The sequence below is a fragment of the Diceros bicornis genome, chromosome 9, assembly GCF_020826845.1.
Source record: "Diceros bicornis minor isolate mBicDic1 chromosome 9, mDicBic1.mat.cur, whole genome shotgun sequence".
In the NCBI taxonomy this organism is placed as follows: Eukaryota; Metazoa; Chordata; class Mammalia; order Perissodactyla; family Rhinocerotidae; genus Diceros; species Diceros bicornis.
Genome location: NC_080748.1, coordinates 68,872,597 through 68,888,217, shown reverse-complemented (window position 1 = coordinate 68,888,217; position 15,621 = coordinate 68,872,597). Strand labels below are relative to the sequence as shown.

Below are 15,621 nucleotides of genomic sequence, written 5' to 3'. Positions count from 1 at the left end.
TGACCAAAAAAGTTCTGAGAATTGTCCATGATTTCATTCTAGTGACAAGGTAAAAGCACCATCTGAGTGGGTTTAATGAAACAGTTTCTACTTTCATCTTCCTGAGTCTAGCTCCTTGAATGCAATGATTGCATGCTTAACAAGAGACATTGACTACTAAGCCAGTAAGTCAGTGAAGAAAGATTAAGAAGAACTTTCTCAGTTCAGCAGATGAAATACCGTGCAATTATTGCCAAATTAATGGAGCATTTTTTTCAAAAGACCAAAATCTGTATATTGACCTGAGAAGGATAGATCTTTTCCTAGCCTTTAACACTAATTAGGAATGTCAGGACTTGGAGCAAAGTTTCTAAAATGTGCATCCCTTTGCACCCATCTACTGTATTATTTTCTATGGAACCAAACTTTGGGATAACTACTTCAGACATTACCATTTAAATAAAAATTATCTGCCAAGCAAATGGATTGGAGTAAGGCAGAAAGAGACAGTATATAGCCAAGAACTCCGCAAATTTTATGTTCATTCCAAACCTGATACATCAGCGATCTCTGTACTTGTCCCATTGTACCTAGAATACGTGTTCTACAATTTGATGGATTTGACAGTCCCTTATAATATATCTAAAACCACACTTTTTATTTCTGTCACAAAAGAGCAGAAGTTTTTCCTTTACTGAAGATTGTAAACTCAGACTTTTGATCTTGGGCAGGCCTTGGGACTTTCATCCACCCCCAACCTGGGTGCCTCATCTGTGGTAGACACCACACCTAATATGTCTCTAACCCAGAACAAATGAGCTTTTTAGGATTCTTTAGACTCTAGTTCCACAAAAATATCTATAGATATTTTTCTATGTCTCACACAGTGAGACACGCATGATCTTAAGGTTACGTCAGGAAAAAAATTCAGCCACAGTAGAGACTTCTATGATTCATCTCCTTTCTTCTCCTCTTTTGGGCACTCAATTTCATTTTGGACCCACATATTGCCCACCAAAGTGTTATCGCCAAATCACCAAGTCTCTTAGTTCTCACTAAGGTGTTCAATGATATTAGGTGTTCAATGATATTAATCATTCTTAGCCTCTCAGATAATACAGGAACTCTGTTATAAAAGAAATTACAGTTTATAAGAAGAAAGAAGATGTATGACATATAAATGCAAAAAGTATTACAGGTGTCATGGTGGATTTAGAAGTTACAATAAAACACAAATGAGAGGATTCATTCCACTAAGACTCAAGATGAAAGTGGAAATTTGGCAAAGCTCTATATACAGTTTAATGGAGAACATAACTTAGTTGAAAATGATTCTGTTAACAGTGGGAATTTCAAGGTCTATGGTAGATTGCTGTGATGGGGTCTCCTAATCACACATTTTAAGCAATCTCCAATTCTGAACCAAGTAAGATAGGGGCCAGCCCAGCGGTGTAGTGATTAAGTTCACACCCTTCTCTTCAGCAGCCCGAGTTTCGTGGGTTCAGATCCTGGGCCCGGACCTGCACACCGCTTGTCAAGCCATGCTGTGACAGTGTCCCACATACAAAACAGAGGAAGACTGGCACAGATGTTAGCTCAGAACCAATGTCCCTCAAGCAGAAAGAGAAAGATTGGCAACAGATGTTAGCTCAGGGCCAATCTTCCTCACCCCCCAAAAAAATATATATATATACACATATATATATATATATATGAACCAAGTAAAATAGGCCATAAATATGATAACAAAGATGATTATCGTGACGGTATAGTTCAACAATATTAGAAACTTGATTGGATAGGTAGAAATTGCAAGAAAAAAAAGAAATAGAGAAGGGATTGGTGTTCAAGTCATGAAGAACCTTTGCTCAGGCAATATAGGAAAAGCAACTAGTTGTTACATTAATGAAATTCAGAACAATCTTGAGATCTGATTGTTTTTAAAATGTAGTCCACAACATTTGGAAACTAGGCCAAGTGCTAAAAAAATGATAAATAAAATAAAATTGGATGCAGCAAGGTCAAGAAGAAGAAGAAAGATCAAAGATGAAGTGGCTTTCCAGATAGGTAATGGGTAAAAGAAAAAAAAGTTAAGGTTAAAAATTTTAAAAAGAATTAAGGTTAATCCAGGAAAAATGTCATTGTCTGGGCGGAAAGGAAACCGATAATAGATAAGTGTAAAATCTCAGAGAAATCTAAGGTTTTATATTTTATCTGATTAAAAAAAAATCAATTTTAATATGCTGACAAGGGGAACCTTACCATGAGAGTTAGACAACAATGGATCACAAAAGAAGCATTCAGGAACATTAAATCAAGATGAGGCAGAAATCAGGTGGTTTATTAATTTTACTAAGATATTTAACAGCTACTGGCTAGTTTAAGAGTTGTGGTGGTGGGCATAAATTCCTAGAGACTGAAGGAGAGTTACTGGATTATCTGTCTATTAACTAAAAGGGAAGAGGAAGCCCTGGTAATTAAGTAGCTGTCAGCCAAACTTCAATGCTCAGAAGGATGAGTGCAAACCATCAAACAATCAATTTGCAATCACAGAGAATGGAGAATAAGAGTAGGGACTGACATGCCTTTCAGAGAACAATTTTGCTTTATGATGAGGTGACGAGAGGGGTAGATAAGAGGGACTTTAAGAGATGGTGGGCCGGCCCCCTGGCTTAGCGGTTAAGTGCGCGCATTCCGCCGCTGGCGGCCTGGGTTCGGATCCCGGGCGCGCACCGACGCGCTGCTTCTCCGGCCATGCTAAGGCCAAGAGTCCCACATACAGTAACTAGAAGGATGTGCAACTATGACACACAACTATCTACTGGGGCTTTGGGGGGAAAAATAAATAAATAAAATTATAAAAAAAATAAGAGATGGAGACTACATGGATTTCTGTCATACATTTTCACCTTAAATCAGAAATTATTTGAACCATTGACCTCAATGTTGCTGTACAGTATGTGGTATGCACGCAGTCTTTAAAATCATTTGAATTAAAATAGATGTTATTTCATGAATTAAACTCTCCTTACATACTACAGATATTTGAGATTTTCATCTACAATCACAAAGGAATTCCACCTCTTTTGATGAGCACGAAGGTGATTTCACCCAATTTTATAAGACTGCCATAAAATTGAATCTGTCTGTATGGCTCTCCTATTCTTCAAGGCAGCATGTCTGTGCAGATAAATAATCTTATCAATCACCTCCCCAAAAAATGCCTTCAGGAAAAGAAATCTTGCGAAAATAATCACTTTACTCTTATAATGAATGATAGGCTCAAACTTCACCACTAATTTATCCTATTGATGTGTTTGGCATAATTTCTCTAGAATGAACTTAATGAGTATTATAATACACCATAAAAAGGGAAAAAACTCTATCATCCCCAAATGTGGTATACATTCACTTGATATTCATTTCTTCAAAATTCGATGGGATTATTTCTCTCAACTAACTGAACACCTCTCAAATGAATCTTATATGAGGATCTTAGTGCTTTCACACACCAATTACTGCTTATATTTTGTTTTTTCTGAAGTAGAAAGCAGGTAATAATTCAAGATTGTAACATTCATCAGCGCTTGCTTTATATTAAAGCATTCTTAGATAAATTCAGTAGTTCACTATTGAACAATACTGCCTTTGCACAAGCAACACAGTAAAAGCAACTAGTTGTTACATTAATGAAATTCAGAACAATCTTGAGACCTGATTTTTTTTTTGAGGGTTCGTCATATTATCTTTTATTTTCTTTAATTGACGTTTTAATAGTTTATAACATTGTGAAATTTTGGGTTGTACATTTTTGTTTGTCCATCACCATATATATGTCTCCCTTCACCCCTTGTGCCCACCCCCTACCCCCGTTGCCCCTGATAACCACAATACAGTTTTCTCTGTCCATGTGTTGATTTATATTCCACATATGAGTGAGATCATACAGTGTTTGCCTTTCTGGCTTATTTCACTTAACATAATACCCTCCAGGCCCATCCATGTTGTTGCAAATGGGACGATTTTGTCTTCTTTTATGGCTGAGTAGTATTCCATTGTATATATATACCACATCTTCTTGATCCAATCATTAGTCGAGGGACACTTAGGTTGCTTCCACTTCTTGGCTATAGTGAATAACGCTGCAATGAATATAGGGGTGCATAAACCTCTTTGGATTGTTGATTTCAGGTTTGTTGGATAGATTCCCAACACAGGGAATCACAGGGCATCTCTCTTTTTAATTCTTTGAGGAATCTCCATACTGTTTTCCATAGAGGCTGCACCAGTTTGCATTCCCACCAGCTGTGTATGAGGGTTCCTGTTTCTCCACATCGTCTCCAACATTTGTTGTTTTTTGTCTTGGTGATTATAGCCATTCCAACGGGCGTGAGGTGCTATCTTAGTGTTGTTTTGATTTGCATTTTCCTGATGATTAGTGATGTTGAACATCTTTTCATGTGCCTATTGGCCATCTGTATATCTTCTTTGGAGAAGTGTCTGTTCATTTCCTCTGCCCATTTTTTGATCTGGTTGTTTGTTTTTTATTGTTCAGTTGTGTGAGTTCTTTATATATCATGGAGATTAACCCCTTGGCAGATATATGTTTTGCAAATATTTTCTCCCAGCAAGTGGGTTGTCTGTTCATTTTGATTCTGGTTTCATTTGTCTTGTAGAAGCTCTTTAATCTGATGAAGTCCCATTTGCTTACTTTTCTTTAGTTTCCCTAGTCTGGGTAGGCATGTTATCCGAAAAGATTCCTTTATGACCAATGTCAAATAGTATACTGCCTATATTTTCTTCTATGAGTTTTATTTTATTTTATTATTTGTGTGTGTGTGTGAGGAAGATAAGCCCTGAGCTAACATCCATGTTAATCCTCCTTTTTTTGCTGAGGAAGACCGGCTCTGAGCTAACATCTATTGCCAATCCACCTCCTTATTTTCCCCAAAGCCCCAGTAGATAGTTATATGTCGTAGTTGCACATCCTTCTAGCTGCTGTATGTGCGACATGGTCTCAGCATGTCTGGAGAAGCAGTGCGTCGGTGCGCACCAGGGATCCGAACCCAGGCCGCCAGTGCGTGCGTGCACTTAACCGCTAAGCCACGGGGCCGGCCCCCTTCTATGAGTTTTATAGTTTCAGGTCTCACCTTCAGGTCTTTGATCCATTTTGAGTTAAGTTTTGTGAACGGCGATAGTAGATGGTCTACTTTCATTCTTTTGCGTGTGGCTGTCCAGTTTTCCCAACATCATTTATTGAAGAGACTTTCCTTTCTCCATTGTATGTTCTTAGCTCCTTTGTCAAAAATTAGCTGTCTGTATATGTGTGTTTTTATTTCTGGACTTTCAATTCTGTTCCATTGATCTGTGTGTCTGTTTTTGTACCAGCACCATGCTGTTATGATTACTATTGCTTTGTAGTATGTTTTGAAGTCAGGGATTGTGATGCCTCCAACTTTGTTCTTTTTTCTTAGGATTGCTTTAGCTATTCGGGGTCTTTTGTTGCCCCATACGAATTTTAGTATTCTTCTATTTCCATGAAGAATGTCATTGGGATTCTGACTGAGATTGCATTGAATCTGTATATTGCTTTAGGTAATATAGACATTTTAACTATGTTTATTCTTCCAATACATGTGCATGGGATGTCTTTCCATTTCTTTAAGTCATCATTGATTTCTTTCAATAATGTCTTGTAGTTTTCATTGTATAGGTCTTTCACCTCATTGGTAAGATTTATTCCTAGGTATTTTATTTTTTTTGATGCAGTTGTAAATGGTATTATCTTTTTGAGCTCTCTTTCTGTTAGTTCGTTATTAGCATACAGAAATGCAACTGATTTTTGCAGATTGATTTTGTACCCTGAGACTTTGCAGTAGCTGTTGATTATTTCTAACAGTTTTCCAACAGATTCTTTAGGGTTTTCTATATATAAAATCGTGTCGTCTGCAAATAGTGAGAGTTTCACTTCTTCATTGCCTATTTGGATGCCTTTTATTCCTTTTTCTTGCCTAATGGCTCTGGCCAAAACCTCCAGTACTATGTTGAATAGGAGTGGTGAGAGTGGGCAGCCCTGCCTCGTTCCTATTCTCAGAGGAATGGCTTTCAGTCTTTCCCCGTTGAGTATGATGTTGGCTGTGGGTTTGTCATAAATAGGTTGAGGTTGAGGTACGTTCCTTCTATACCCATTTTGTTGAGAGTTTTTATCATAAATGGATGTTGTGTCTCGTCAAATGCCTTCTCTGCATCTATTGAGAGGACCATGTGGGTTTTATTCTTTGTTTTGTTGATGTGGTATATCATGTTGATTGATTTGTGGATGTTGAACCATCCTTGCATCCCTGGTATAAATCCCACTTGATCATGGTGTATTATCTTTTTAATGTATTGCTGTATTCGGTTTGCCAATATTTTGTCAAGGATTTTTGCATCTATGTTCATCAGCGATATTGGCCTGTAATTTTCCATCCTTGTATTGTCTTTGTTTGGCTTTGGTGTCAGGGTGATGTTGGCGTTGTAGAATGATTTAGGAAGTGTTCCATCTTCCTCTATTTTTAGGAATAGTTTGAGAAGGATGGGTATTAATTCTTCTTCGAATGTTTGGTAAAATTCACCGGAGAAGCCATCTGGTCCTGGACTTTTATTTTTTGGGAGGCTTTTGATTACTATTTCAATCTCTTTACTTGTGATTGGTCTACTCAGATTCTCCATTTCTTCTTGGTTCAGTTTTGGGAGGTTGTATGAGTCTAAGAATTTATCCATTTCTTCTAGGTTGTCCAATTTGTTGGTATATAATTTCTCATAGTATTCTCTCACAATCCTTTGTATTTCCGTGGTATCCATTGTAATTTCTCCTCTTTCATTTCTAATTTTATTTACTTGAGCCTTTTCTCTTTTTTTCTTAGTAAGTCTGGCTAAGGGTTTGTCAATTTTGTTTATCTTCTCAAAGAACCAACTGTTTGTTTCATTAATCCTTTCTACCATTTTTTTGGTCTCAATTTCATTTATTTCTGCTCTGATTTTTATTATTTCTCTCCTTCTGCTGACTTTGGGCTTTGTTTGTTCTTCTTTTTCTAGTTCTGTTAGGTGTAATTTAAGGTAGCTTGTTTGGGCTTTTTCTTGTTTGTTAAGGTGGGCTTGTATCGCTATGAGTTTCCCTCTCAGGACCGCTTTTACTGCATCCGTATGATTTGGTATGGCATATTTCATTTTTGTTTGTTCCAGATAGTTTTTGATTTCTCCTTTAATTTCATCAATGATCCATTGGTTGTTCAGTAGCTTGTTGTTTAATCTCCACATTTTTGTCACTTTCCCGGGTTTTTTTCATGGTTGATTTCCAGTTTCATAGCATTATGGTCTGAAAAGATCCTTGTTATGATTTCAATCTTCTTAAATTTATTGAGGCTTGCTTTGTTTCCCAACACGTGGCCTATCCTTGAGAATGTTACATGTGCGCTTGAGAAGAATGTGTAGTCAGCTGTTTTTGGATGGAGTTCTCTGTATATGTCTACTAGGTCCATCTCGTCCAGTTTTTCATTTAAGTCCACTATTTCTTTATTGACATTTTGTCTGGATGATCTATCCATTGATGAAAGTGGGGTATTAAGATCCCCTACTATTATTGTGTTATTGTTAGTGTTTCCTTTTAGGTTTGTTAATAGTTGCTTTATGTACATTGGTGCTCCTATGTTGGGTGCATATATATGTATAAATGATATGTCCTCTTGGTGGAGTGTCCCGTTTACCATTATATATTTCCTTCTTTGTCTCTTTTAATCTGTTTTATCTTGAAATCTACTATGTCTCATATAAGTATGGCAACACCTGCTTTCTTTTGTTTGCCATTAGCTTGGAGTATTGTCTTCCATCCTTTCACTCTGAGCCTATGCTTGTCTTTAGAGCTGAGATGTGTTTCCTGGAGGCAGCATATTGTTGGGTCTTGCTTTTTAATCCATCCTGCCACTCTGTATCTTTTGATTGGAGAGTTCAATCCATTTACATTTACGGTAATTATTGATATATGAGGGCTTAATGTTGCTGTTTTGCCACTTATTTTCCGGTTCTTTTGCATTTCCTTTGTTTCTTGTCCCATTTGTTTCAGACTGCCAATTCAGTTTGGTTGTTCTGTCTTAAGACGCTTCTAGTTTTCTCTTTGTTTATCATATGTTATTTTGTTTTGATTATTTGTTTAGTGGTTACCTTGAGGTTTGTATAAAAAATCTTACGTATGAGATAGTCCATTCTCTGATGGCCTCTTATTTCCTTATACTAAGTCAATGCAATCACTTTCCTCTTCCCCTTCTAAGTTGTTCTTGTTATACATTATTCTATCTTGTGCTGTGGGTGTGTGTTTACCGTCATGAGGTTATATTTATTTTTGGTGAACTCTTTCCTTTGATCTTTGATTGTGTTTAAGTGATTGCTAACCTATTCCGGTAAAGATCTACTATTTGTCTGATTTTGTCTACCCTTTTTTCTCCTTGCTCCAAGCTTTGTATTCCCTTTCTTTTCTTTTTTTCAGTTCTGAGGGCCTTCTTAAGTATTTCTTGTAGTGGGGGTCTCATGGCCATGAACTCCCTTAACTTTTGTTTATCTGGGAAAGTTACTATTTCTCCATCATATTTGAAGGATATTTTGGCTGGATAGAGTATTCTTGGCTGAAAGTTTTTGTCTTTCAGTATTTTGAATATATCATTCCAATCTCTCCTAGTCTGTAAAGTTTCTGTTGAGAAATCCACTGAGAGCCTGATGGGAGTTCCTTTGTACGTTATTTTTTGTTTTTGTCTAGCTGTCCTTAATATTGTTTCTTTGTCATTGACTTTAGCCAGCCTTACCACTACATGCTGTGGAGTGGGCCTTTGCCTGTTGTCGTATTTAGGCGACCTACTGGCTTTACTTAGTGGTATTTTTTTATTTATTCAAATCAGCTTGTAAAATATGTACTCTCCTATTTTTAAGTATTTTTAATTAATAATTATTTGAAATTATTACACATTAGCAGATATAAATATGCATAAGTTTTAACTGCCACATAATATTTCATTGTGAATATATCATAATCAATCAACCAGATATGATGGATATTTAGATTTGAGCATTGACTTTTAACTGAAAAAAAAATCCTGTTTTAAATTTATATCAAGAATTGGCTGACCCATAAATTAAATTACAATATGTTACATTTTAAAAAAGTCAAAGTACACCACAGAGTTTTCCCAACATCAAATAGAAAAGTGATTTCACCCTATCAACTTACTTTGCAGCGTTCAGGAGTAAAGTTTTGGGATAATTAAATGAGATAATGCTTGTGACACCCTAGCTCATTGCTAGAAAATAGTAAGACTGAAAATGTTCATTTTGGAAGCAGCCTAGAGATGGCTACAGGGATCCAAAGTGTGTGAGGCTTGTCTACTGTCCTGGGGAGTCCAGGGAAGCAGGAGTAGGTTGGAGACCATAAGATAGGGTTGAAACAGAAGAAATATCCTCAGGGAAGGGAAAATGTCAGTTAAGGCGATGAGGTAGAAGGGTAGCTTGAGAAAACATTGGGGCAGAGTGGAAGTTGTTCAACAGGAGCATGGAGTTGCTCAGTGCACTTGGAAGTGGCTGATGGACAGGAGGCTGGGTGCTATAGGAAACGTGAGCTGGAGGCAAATTCAAATAACGAGAATCTCATTTTATCAGAATTGTGGACATTTTCCATAGAGGATTCTTGCTAAAGATGAGCTTTCTTTATTCATAAACCATGAATGAGGCCTTAAAAAATATATAATGTAGAAGAAAATTTGTTCTTTGAGTTGAAAATACTATCCCTCTAAAATATTTTCCCAAATCATTGATTTCTCCAACAGCATTTGCTATTACACAAGCCCCAGACCAAATAGAGGAATAGGACAAATTGAAACTAAGGTTCTTGCAGCACTAGAACCAAATGATATAGCATAATGGAATATAACATATTAAATAGATTCATATTATATACTAACTCTTTCATTAATCACCATGGGATTCTCATTAGTCCTTATAGAAAAATCAATAATATACAAGATCAATTCCAGTCTGAACAATGTAAAAACAGAAAGTATAAGTCAAAGTAGAATTTAATTATTAGATTTAAGTGGCAGAAATCTTATTGACATGAATACTATAGAACTCAAAGCACTATGCATGCTATGACTGCTCTCAATAAAGGCAAAAATGATGTATTTAGAAAATACATTCCAACACATAAGGAGCACAATGAAAAAAGAGCGTTAGCCGTGTCACCCAATATTTTATTTAAATTTAATTACCATTCTTGTCTTTAATCATTTTTTTCTGTGAATTCTAAGAATTTCTATGATATATTCAGATATTAACTGCAAAATAATCATTTGATATATCAGAAATGTAACTGTTAACTATAATGAATATGATCACCCAGAAATATATAAACAGTTTTAATGATATAAATGTATATTAAAATTAATTATAGTATATGTTTATCATAGTAAATGTAATTTGCTAAACGACATTTTAAATAGACTCATCACTCTTGTAGTAACTAAATCACTTATCTACATGCGGAATAGGGGTGTTTGTAAGTCAGAAAGCTTGAAACCATATCTTTCTTTTTGCAGTTTGCTCAAAATAAAATACACTAAAACATTCAAATCCAAATACAACATAAGCCTACATTCTATAATAATCACCAGCACTGGAAATCAAAGGACTAATTCTCAACCAATTATAATGACCACCATTATATATTACAGAGGGAGAATTGAGGACTTTCTCAAGCTCAGGGGATTACTCGAGAGTACGATCGGTTATAGGAAGCAAAGGAAAAGAAGCAGTCAAAGAAATTCTAGAAAGTGAGGAAAAAAAAGTAAAAGTTAAATTTCACTCTCGAGTTTGAGAATAACTGACAACATACAATAAACAATGCCTCAAACAGACATACATAAAAGTGCCCCCACTCTTACATAGATATACACACACACCCAGTCTCTCTCAAAGAGCCAACTGTAGGATGGACATATTAACACTGCTGAGACACATCCATATATCAATGAATCTTTGCATAGGTATTCACATTTCACCAAATTTCCTCACTTTCTAATACTTGTAAAGTTAAACATAAAAAAATAAGATATTTGATAAACAAGACAGACAGATTGGATAGAAGGTAAGTAATACTTGATGGAAAAAATGAGATCGCTGGGTAAGTCATAGATAGGTAGAAAAGAAGAGAGAACTTACAAAACACCATGGAATGCCATCATATTTTTAAAATGTCAAAAAGGATCAAATTTATTTTTAACAAACTAAAGAGAAGGAATTAACATACTCTCTAACCTGTGTGGCAAAGTTAAAACGGAAGTAATCCATTCAAGATCTGGGAAAAGAAAGCAAGGATGAAAGTAGCCATTATGTTCTCACAGACCCCTGCACATAAAATACCTTTTTACTATATCTTCTCCATTCCAGCATGGCAGTCCATCAGCAGCAGCCAATTCATTAACACAAAGCTGATCGGCCAGGCCCCCATAGAATGTCCTGTACAGTCGAAGGCTGTTGATAAATTCTCTGAATGGAAAAATAAAGAAAACAATTACAATAAAACATCCATAACACACGCTAATATAAATGGTATAATTTGTTATGCATAATGTTTAGAATGCAATTTTTTTTACTTTCTGTACTTGTTTTCAATACTTTTCTAACGCTCAACATAAAAACTATGTTTTAAAAAAGCTAGTATTTGAATTTATTCTTTTGAATAAAAATTTTCACTGGGTATGAATCTTGTATAACTCCAGTTCCAAGAAGTTGTGAATAGTATACTCACACACACACACACACACACACACAACTTCATTTAGCTTCCCTAAAAGTCCTCACTAGTTGCTGGCATCTAAACCACAGTGATACTAATTACTTTCTTTTCCATATAGAAATGTCAGAGTCTTATAATAAGCTAATTGATTTCTTACTGATTAAAAGTTTAGTAAACTTGGTTGATTTTCCTTCTTACTCTTCTCTTTGGTGTCTAAGGATATAAAGTGATATGTCTTTACTAAATATGAAAAATCCAGATATGCAACATATTTCAGAAGCATGAAAATAAAAGTAATTGGAAGAAATAATATGTAATACATTAACTAAGGTTTTTTCTTCTACTACTTCCCTTTCCCTTCAATTATGGAAAGAGAAAATTCAACAAAAAAGTTTGCTTGTTTTTAATTTATAAAGCCAAGACTTTTCAGTTTTAAAACTAAGCCTTTCAGGTGCCAAGAACTTGAGATTCAGCATTTCAAAAGACCAAGTTCTAAAGACGTTAGTGCTGAATTTTTTTACATAAACAATTGTTTTGGAAAAAGAAATGAAAAGCCACTAGCCTGATACAGAGGAAATGCCCTCTGGACTAGGAGGCAGGGACAGGAGAAGGAAATACTGGAAGGAAAGCAAACATCAGAAATTCATGGATGAGTAGTTAAAATGTACCAATTACGAAATTGCATCTCCCATTGATATTCTAAAAATAATTTCTTTTAAAATGAGATCAAAGAGGAGGGCTGGCTCTGTATTATAGCTGGAAAAAACAACATTTAAAAAAGTTAAACCTGATTTTGACAGCACTGATGCTCAACTGTATTAACTTTATACAGTTTTGGTTTTCAAAGAACTTATTGGTCTCAAAGAACTATTTGTGGAAATTACTGGAGTTGTAAATAACCACTAATCTGTCAGAAGGATAAATGTAATTTTCAAATATGTAACATCTGAAACCATAGAGGAGATCAGAAGTTCCCACGGCAAGTATTTAGTGAGTACTTAATCAAATTTTTAGCAAAGCTTGACCAGACTAGTGATAACAAAATGGTCGCAGGAAGCATAAATCTGACTCACCTCTAACTTACAAGCATGCTTTAATTTCTTGCTAGCACAGTACTTATTTATACTCTAAGTCAGTTTCCTCTACTAGAAAATAAGTCCCTCCCTGATGGCTATATCCCTACTAACTAGAATGCATGAACAAATACCAATTCTCATGTCGCAGCTACTAAAACATAATTGATGAAGCTGACAGGTTCTTTCCTAGAGAAGTGGGGCTTCATGAACAGAAAGATGGGTAACTCTTGCCCTGAATTCTACTCCCTATAAATGACCACCTGTTTGGAATCAAAGAGTCTTCTAGAAATGAAGAGGCCTAGTGCAAATAGATGGAATATTGAGACCTCCAAATTGATGCTGTAAAACTGGATAGATTTTTTTATGGACCCCAAACCTCCTACTCCAACCTTGGCGAAGGATGCCCTTCTTTCATTTCTCCCTTCACAACTCACAGATCGTAATGCAGAAAGCTTTACATCTTTCTTTTCCAGTCTCCTTTCTCAGTGCTCCTGCCGTTGCCTTAGCTCAACCCTTATCACCTCTCTCTGGAAATATTGCTCTAAGATGACAGACCTCCAATCTTGTTTCTTAACAATCACTTCCTATCCTCCATGAAAGCCACCTTTTAAAATTCATATCTGATATTCCACAGATTATGTCACTCACTTTAAAGCCATCAGTGGCTCTCTATTCTCTACAGCAGGAGATACAAACTTCCTGGAAAGGCATATAAGGCACCCTCTCAGCCCAATTTCAGCAGCAACCCAAACCACACTTTAGGGCTCCACAAAAGTGAGATACTTGCTGTTCCCCAATACACCTCCATGCCTTTGCATGCATCCTCTCCTAAATGACTGTATCCTAGAAGATTTCCACTCATTCTGTAACCATCAGCTATGAGTTAGCTGTCACAAAGTACTAAACACCACTGAGTACAAGCTCTGTGTTGGCACTAGGGATTCACAGCTAAATAAGACAGTCCCTGCCTTCTAAGAATACACATTCTGCTGAAAATCCATAATAATAATACAATATTAACAGTACCACATTTGAGGACAGAGAAGGAATCAGGAAATATTTACAAAACAAGGTAACATTTTAGTGTTCCGTGCAAAAAAAACAAACAAGCAAGCAATAATAACAACAACAATAAAAACAGGATAAGCAAAGATAAAGAGGAAAGATAATATTGTGTGTTCGAAGACTAGTATGCAGTTTAGTTTAGCTCATAGGAAGTGTGCTTATGGGAATTATGGTTAAAATGTAGGAAAAGGCCAGATTATAATCACCTTTACTGATCATCATAAGATATTTCAGTTTTATGCAGATGGCAGTGGGAGCCATTAGAAGTTTTCCAGCAAGCAAGTGATGTCATCATGTCAGTATTGTGGAAATAGAAAGCAGTGAGGTCGCTTAGGGAGCTATACCCAAGAGTCAGGGAGAGAAAATATGAGGATGTGAAAAAAGACCTGCCAGTGAGCATCATGAAAAGTGATAGATTTGAAAGATATTGGGAATCTAGAATTGACAGGTAAAGTACAAGTTTTAAGATAAAGTACTATTTAAGATAACTTCTAATTGTCTTTGTTTTCCTCTGAGGTGACTAAGGGGTTGATTGCATTATTCACTGAGATAAGAAATAAAGGAAGGGAAATCTCACCTTCTTGCTGTCCCACACTATACTTATGATGCCCTCATCCTGCTCAATATGGTCATCTTTCCATATGGCACATATCACTTTCTATTCTAGCATGTAATGTATCTATTTATTATGTTTAATTTTTTCTGATCTGCCTCTTACTCTAGAATTAAAGATTCAGGGAGGTAGGGATTATTTTGGTTTGTTTTGTACGCCACTATAGATCCTAAAGCAGTAGTGAAGGCAGATAGCAGATTCAATAAATAGTTATCAAATTAATAAATGAAAGCTAATTAATTAATAATTAATTCCACTTTCAACATGTTCAGTTTGAGATCTCTTTGAAACATACAGAGAAAGCAAGCAGAACGCTATCTTCAAACTTAATATGTGTAACATCATCTGTGGATCTTGCCAAAATGCAGATTTCAGATTCAATGGTTCTGGGGTAGGGCCCAAGATTCTACGTTTCAAAGACGCACTCAGATGATGCCGAGGCTACTGGCACAGGAGCCATGACTACCATGGAAGTCTGCTGTTGGCTATGTAACCTTGGAATCAGTGGACTGAACATGTGATGTGAGATTCACCATCCACAGAGGTGGTGACTGGAGTCATGAATATGGATGAAATCTCTCAGGCAAATAATATGTCCTAAGAAAAAGCCAAAGGGACTCAGAAGTAGAAAGGGCAAAAGAAGAAAAACTTCAATGTTAAGTGCTATGAACACTAAGAATGAGAGAATTTGAAGTTAGAGAGATTCTCCACAGTGTAAAATGCTATTATGAAAGGTTGACTAAAATACTGAAAATGTCCTTTATATGTGGTGACCATAATTATTATAGACTGAATTGTGTCCCTTCAAAATTCATATGTTGGAACCTTAACACTCAATAAGACTGTATTTGGAGACAGGGCCTTTAAAGAGGTAATTAGGCTCAAATGAGATCATATTGGTGGGTCCTAATCCAATATGACTGGTGTCCTAATAAGAAGAGGAAGAGACACTAGGGGTGCATGTACACAGAGAAAAGACCATGTGAGGCACAGGGAGAAGGTGGCCAACTGCAACTCAGTGGGAGAAACGCAGGAGAAAGTAACCCTGCCAACACCTTGGTCTTGGACTTCTA

The 15,621-nt window shown here is 36.1% G+C and overlaps 1 protein-coding gene across 1 annotated transcript in view; it reads right to left on the bottom strand.

The window, feature by feature from the left end:
• Positions 1 to 15,621, bottom strand: part of GPC5 (glypican 5) — a 1,284,867-nt gene that overhangs the window by 987,760 nt on the left and 281,486 nt on the right. Inside the window, exon 5 of the mRNA XM_058548368.1 lies at positions 11,419 to 11,544. Within this exon, the coding sequence (XP_058404351.1) occupies positions 11,419 to 11,544 (126 nt within the window). The remainder of the gene's footprint in view (positions 1 to 11,418; positions 11,545 to 15,621) is intronic.